The sequence below is a fragment of the Sceloporus undulatus genome, chromosome 2, assembly GCF_019175285.1.
Source record: "Sceloporus undulatus isolate JIND9_A2432 ecotype Alabama chromosome 2, SceUnd_v1.1, whole genome shotgun sequence".
Classification (NCBI taxonomy): Eukaryota; Metazoa; Chordata; class Lepidosauria; order Squamata; family Phrynosomatidae; genus Sceloporus; species Sceloporus undulatus.
Window position 1 is genome coordinate 240,278,331 of NC_056523.1, and position 6,761 is coordinate 240,285,091.

The 6,761-nt window shown below is 41.7% G+C and overlaps 1 protein-coding gene across 2 annotated transcripts in view; it reads left to right on the forward strand.

Annotated features, from left to right (window-relative positions):
* Positions 1-2,016, forward strand: part of PLGRKT (plasminogen receptor with a C-terminal lysine) — an 11,848-nt gene extending 9,832 nt beyond the window's left edge. For both annotated transcript variants that reach the window (XM_042447899.1, XM_042447898.1), the window contains exon 5: positions 1,561-2,016. In XM_042447899.1, the coding sequence (XP_042303833.1) occupies positions 1,561-1,682 (122 nt within the window). In that variant the 3' untranslated portion in view covers positions 1,683-2,016. The remainder of the gene's footprint in view (positions 1-1,560) is intronic.
* Positions 2,017-6,761: the final 4,745 nt, after the last annotated feature.

The window sequence follows — 6,761 nt, forward strand, 5'->3', positions numbered from 1 at the left end:
AGGACTGTGGAAGACCAGGATTTGAATGCCCATCAGTATAGAAATGTACTGGGTGAGTTTGGGCAGGTCACACACTCTCAACTTAAGAGGAAGGCAATGGCAAACCACCTCTGAAAAAAATCATGCCAAGAAAACCCTAGGATAGTGTTACCAGAAATCAGAAGGCAAATAGCCACAATGGCTAGGTCTCCTGGAGAAACAAGAAAGGAACAAAAGGCCACCCTTTCTTGTTTTTTGGTCAAGTCAAATGAGAGTGGCTGGTAATCAGCAGGAGCAGTAGGAAGCTAGGAAAATGTAGGGCACATGCAGACTGATTTAAAAGACCAGTAATCCCAGATTTTGTTCCTGTTCTTTCTGATTTTATTTTTGAGCTTCATACACATGTTGTTTATTCTAGAATATATTCTTTTATACCATATCCCCAGTTTGGTTTATTTTAACCCAGTATAAAATCTGCGAGCCAGCATAGTGTAGTGCTTTGCGTGTTGGACTACAACTCTGGAGGCCAGGGTTCGATTCCCAGCTCAGCCACTGGTTGACTTTGGACAAGCCACATGCTCTCAGCCTCAGGCAATGGCAAACCTCCTTTGAATAAATCTTTCCAAGAAAACCCCATGATAGGGTTGCTTTGGAGTTGCCATAAGTTGGAAATGACTTAAAGGCACACAATAACAACAACAACAATAAAATCAGAAGGAACAGAAACAAAATCTGGGACTTTCCAATCAGTCTAGATGCACTCTTAGGGAGCTATTGGAATTTCTGGGAAAGTCAGTAATGGTGGCAAGGAAAATAGCAGGAAATGGAGTAGAGTATGAGGAAGAAAGAGTAATATAGGGGCCCAGGGATGATAGTGGGAATCTCAGGGTGGGTGAGAGAAGCTGTGGGAAGTATCTTTGGTGGGAGCAAAGTATGTATGTTTGAGGTGAATGAGTAGGGTCTTTATAATTATAGACTAGTAGAGAGAGATTATGTAAGAAAATGTAACATCAGAGCAAACACGTATAAAAAAAGAAAAATTCAGGGTGATCCAGTGGGGAGAGAGAGGGAGAATTTGTCCATTAGCATGAACTTGGAAAACTGAACCTGAACAAGGGTGTGGTTTTGTATATGTGTAGTATGTGGTTTTTATATGTCTGGGAGGGACATTATTACACTAGGGTGTTTTTCTATTACTTTTATTAAGAGGCAGCCTGGAAAAAGTGGCTTGCTTTTCGGTGAAGAGGTTGTTTTGGTGGAACAAAACTGTGTGTTCAAATACGTTCCAGTAATAAGTATATTATGATCACTCACGTGTCATATTGGTTATTATGTGATTCCCCCCCCCATCCCAAAGCAGCCATTTTTAAAACGATGCCCACAGAACTTTTTTAGAAATGCAGACAATAACATCCAAAATCCATAAAACAGTGATATCTTTATTTGGCAACCGAAGTGCACAAAATACTTGATGAGGCAATACATAGTTAATGTCAGATTTGTGGTGGTGTTTCTTATACCATTGATGCAAAGGAAGACAAAAATGTCATTTTTCCTTTTTTCTCTTTTTTTCCCTTCAAGGTGAAGCAGAGAATATACTTGACACAGAATGCACTGCAGTAGAAATGCCAAAAGGACCCATCACTTTTGAAGGCCTTGAAAAAGCCAGGAGAGCGCAGAGCAAGTTTTTTATTGAAAAATAGTTTGGTTGCAAACAAATGCGTGAAAGAATAAAATACATATTTGTAATCATGTTACTGACTTAAATGAGCTGACCCAACAGTGCGTGAGTAATACTTGTCCATCATGGCTAAAATGTAACCAATCACCTGTTTGAGAGGAAACAAAAGTGGAGAGACTAAAAGCTGACTGGTGAAGTTTTGACCTTTTTAGAAAATGGGGTCCATGTGCCAGTACTATCGTAAGATCACAGAAGATAACTACATGCACAGCACCCTTGCTGGATGGGGGCAAACATACTTTGAATACTATCTAAATGTAATGTGCTTTATAAAATAAAACTGATTTAATACAATACTAGTTTAGTTTGGTTTCTAAAAATCTTACAAAGCAAACCTATGCCTATTTAGTCAGAAGCACTGGAGTCAAGAGATATTCCTGGATAAATAGAGGTATCCCCAGGTAAGTGTACTTTGGACAGCAGTAATAGCAACATCAGGCTGCTTATTCCTGAGTGGGAAAATCTAAATGTTCTACCTTCCATCTGACCCAGGCTGCAACTACACTTGAGAATTAATGTAGTTTGACACTGCTTTAACTGCCATGGCTCAATGCTATGGAATTCTGAGATTTTTTTGTGGGATAGATAGGCGGGATACAGACTGCCTCTTTGGGGCGGCCTGCACCCGCCCCTTTCCTCAACGGATCGGAGCCTGAGCTGCCACAGCGGCAGCCTCGGAGGCCCCAATCTGCAACTTTTTCAGGCCTTGGGAAAGTGGCAAAATGCCGCTTCCCCACAGCCTGGAAAGGGGTGTCCTTGGCGCTTCATGCCCCAAGGACACCCCGACAGCGGCGGGGAGACAGAGAAAGGGGCCGCTTGGCCCTTTTCTCTTCAGTATCGCTGGCGCGGCTGTGTAAAGGCCGCACCAGTGATACGCGGCGTGAAAGGAGATCTGTTTTGGAGCTCCTTTCAGCGCCGCTGAAAGGGCGCCATAAACACCCCTCAGCAGTGCCAATACGTAATAGCTGCGCTGTTTGGACACAACATGGCCTTTATGTCAAAATGGTGGTGCCCATGTAGACAGGGCACTGCATTTTGATGTACTCTGTACGTATTGTAGCCAAGGGTCCGTGCAGGGGAATTTTATTATTATTGTTATTAGCTCAATATCGCAAGAGGGGGCCGGCTACGATGACCCTACGAAATCGCCCTCCCAATTTTTATACCGAGACCACGGTATCCCAATAAATAGAGCTGAGACGGATTTTAATAACTAGATGTCTAATTTATTGAAATAGGGGAAAACACATTTGTTGCGCATACACACTCACATGCATTCAAGACACAGGAAAATCAGGGCTGAGGTTTGGAAAAGGTATAAGGCTTTCTAATGTTGATACGTACCAGAATGTAGCGAATGGGATGAGGGATTGTGGGACAAGTCTACTCCGCAATCTGGGTTTGAGCAGAGATGCCGGCTACCAAAGCAGAGGTCTGACTGACGTGGAGTAAGCAGACCTTTAAAATGGCATGCTAACTAGCCAAAGTCTAGACTTTTTATAGGGCAAAACCTCGCCTTAGGCAAAGATGTTTGATGGCCAAAACAAAAGTGTTTAATTACTTTCTTTTCACCTGGATGTCTGGGTCTGATAGCATCAGTGTCTTAAGCTATTTGGACAACAGACTCGAGGAGGGGGCGATAGCTTTGGGGAAGGCAAACATTTACTTTTCCTGGCTTCATGATAATCCGCTTATGCGACTTCCTAGACCCTCTAAAATGTTAATGATGGAAATTTTCCCACTGAGGTAGTGTACATGTGCTCTCATTTTGCTGGCAATGGCGGACAGGCTATTAGAATTCATCTAGGGATCATCAAGGGCTATCATTTATACCCAAATTTATATGAAGCAGCCTGGGTAACAGTAATAGGGTTAGGGAGCATCTGAAAAGGATGCTCCCAGGCAACCCTAGCACATACTGAGTACGTGCTTTTTGGCCCATCTGGACAGGGCCATAGTATTCTCTGTCAGAGAGCCCTGTTGCCACAACAAACTACAAATCCCAGGATTTAATAGGATGGAGCCATGACAGTTAAAAGCAGTGTCAAACTGCATTAATTCTGCAGTGTGGCAGCAGCCTTAATTCTTAAAACAGGGGTTCTGAAATGCAAGACTCTCCCTCTCTTTGGCCCTGTTTGAGTGCTTTGGGCAGCTGAAGGAGCAGTAGGCTGAAAATTTCTGGCAGGGGGATGATGCAGGCAATACATTTCTAGCCAGCCAGCTAGTTAAGACACGGAGAAACTGAAGGCCCGCTCTCTGACAGTAGACCTCTAAAATTTTACTTTAAATATTGGTTGCAGTTATAGTTCTGAGGCTCCTAGAGTGTTTGTGTTTGTAGTAATAATTTTGAAGTAATTATTACCCCGTTTCATCAGTGTATCTAGGGCCTTCCATTTAATTTCAAACACTGGGTTTCCTGTGCCAAAGTATTTTTGAGCCTGCATAAAGTGTGAGAAAACAAACATCTTTTTCAGTGATGCGATGAGCTAAAGAAAGCTATATAAATTATGGGTGAACATAACAGTTTTAAAAGCAGCACTTAAGACACAAGTGGACAACTGGGGGGGGGGCTTCAGCATAGGTCAGAGTGATGGTGTTCAACACACACATCGCTGCCATTTTTTGTTTCATCTCCCCACCATTCCTTCTAATGTGGGAGAAAGAAGCTCCTTCTTCCTAACACAGCATACAAGGAAACTATGAATGGATGAGACAAATCCAAACTCTTTGTTTTAGTATATGACTGAAGTAACTTCCAAATAAGTTACTTATTTAGAATATATGTTAATAAAAATTTGAGATGGAGTTTATTGTAACCTGAAAAGCATAATTTGAATAAATGCCACCAAGAAATAGAGATAGGAGTCTTAAGTTAAAATTCAGCTTCATCTTGACATCTTTTACAATTTTGTCATTGGTCTCAGACACAAGACCTGAGAAAATGTACTGTATTCATGGTGGGGACCTGACTGAATTTGTCTTTATTTTGCATTAACTATAATATATTAGTTTTGAGTTAACATATGTACATACATGTATAGATATCAGGTATAAAATCGAGTAATTTTATCACTCCAATATTTTGTATGCTCTTTAGGGTGTTACTGTAGTGGGATGTGCACACATGTGTACACGCATGTACGTTTGTTGTAATTCCATCTATTCTATCTTGCTCACTTGGATCTGGCCAGAAGACCAATATCGGAATAGTTAATTTTTCACAGTTAATGGATTATTCTACTGGTTTTGCCACTAGACATACCGTTCTGGTCCAAACAAGAATGCATTTTTCTATTATTTTATATTCTAATAATGCAATAATAATATCTGGATGATTTATTCTTTTTCATATAGTTGGTATGTAAGACTGTGATAAATAATTAATGCATATTAGCTGGTTGGATGAAATAAGTAAACAAAGGGTTATTAGGAAACTAGCCACCACTATTTGTTATCAGAACAGAGTGCTTACTTACAACAGGATGTCTAATGCACATTATTCACTTACAATATAATTGCAATAAAATTGTCTCTTAACATGCTGTGATATAAAATTTAATTACATTTGTAATATCCTCACCTCCAGGCTCTTGTTTATCCATGTCCAGTTGGCCAGTTACTCTGTTGTGACTGCTTTCATACTTTGCTTTCTACTAGTACTTGGCTCATTTAGTACAATAGAAAATGGAAATTTAGAGTCACAGGCCAAAAAATAAATGAATAAAAGCACCCAACTTAGCTTATGGCCTGACAGTGAATTGCACACATTGCCAATCGGTGTAGCAATTTTTGAGGTTGTTTGAATGAGCTGAAGAAATAGCTCCACCCTATTTCGAAATTCACCTGTTTAGATTACATGTCTGGCTGAAATGGGAGGAAAATGGATCCAAGCTGTGCTTGAGGGCTTAATGCTAGAGCAAAATAAATCCAAGATTGCTTTGGTTCAAGCAGGAAAGAACAAACAGACTGTGTGCCGATGTGGAGAAGGGACAGCCTGGTGATGTCATTGCTGACCATAATTTTTTTTTGTCACCTGCCCACAAATTGATTGCACAAGTGGTGCAATCACACCCATCACACACCCTGCAAAGTGACATGACAACAAACACTTCAGGTTACTGACAACACAATGGTTTTAATAAAAACATTATTGGCTGGTCTAATGGGGGTGGGGAGAAAGGGGGTATTTACATGGGGGCGCACCATGACTGTACTGTGCCAATGTATCACTGGGTGCACTGGTGATCCATACAGGCAGTTGGTCAATCTTCCCATTGAGCAGCTAGTTGCGCAGGGCATCCAATGAATCATAGAATCATAGGCCTGTTACAGACTGCCAAAATAAAGCTGCTTCGGGTCTCTTTGAAGGTATGCTGTTTAAATGATGCATGCATCCTAAGAATCCGAAAGCTGCACCAAAGCTGCACTCCAGTGCTTAGGAATGGAGTGTGGCTTTGGCACGACCTCCAGACTCTTAGGACCCATGCATCATTTAAATAGCGTACTTCTAAAGAGACCCGAAGCAGCTTTATTTTGGCAGTCTGTAACAGGCCATAGAATCATAGAGTTGGAAGAGACCACAAGGGCCATCCAGTCCAACCCCCTGCCATGCAGGAAATCCAAACCAAAGCATCCCCGACAGATGGCCATCCAGCCTCCGTTTGAAGACCTCCAAAGAGGGAGACTCCACTACACTTCGAGGGAGTGTGTTCCACTGTAGAACAGCCCTTACTGTCAGGAAGTTCCTCCTAATGTTGAGGTGGAATCTCTTTTCCTGCAGCTTGCATCCATTGCTCCGGGTCCTAGTCTCTGGAACAGCAGAAAACAAGCTTGCTCCCTCCTCAATATGACATCCCTTCAAATATTTAAACAGAGCTATCATATCACCTCTTAACCTTCTCTTCTCCAGGCTAAATATCCCCAGCTCCCTGAGTCGTTCCTTATAGGGCAAGGTTTCCAGACCCTTCACCATTTTAGTCGCCCTCCTTTGGACACGCTCCAGTTTCTCAATGTCCTTTTTGAATTGTGGCACCCAGAACTG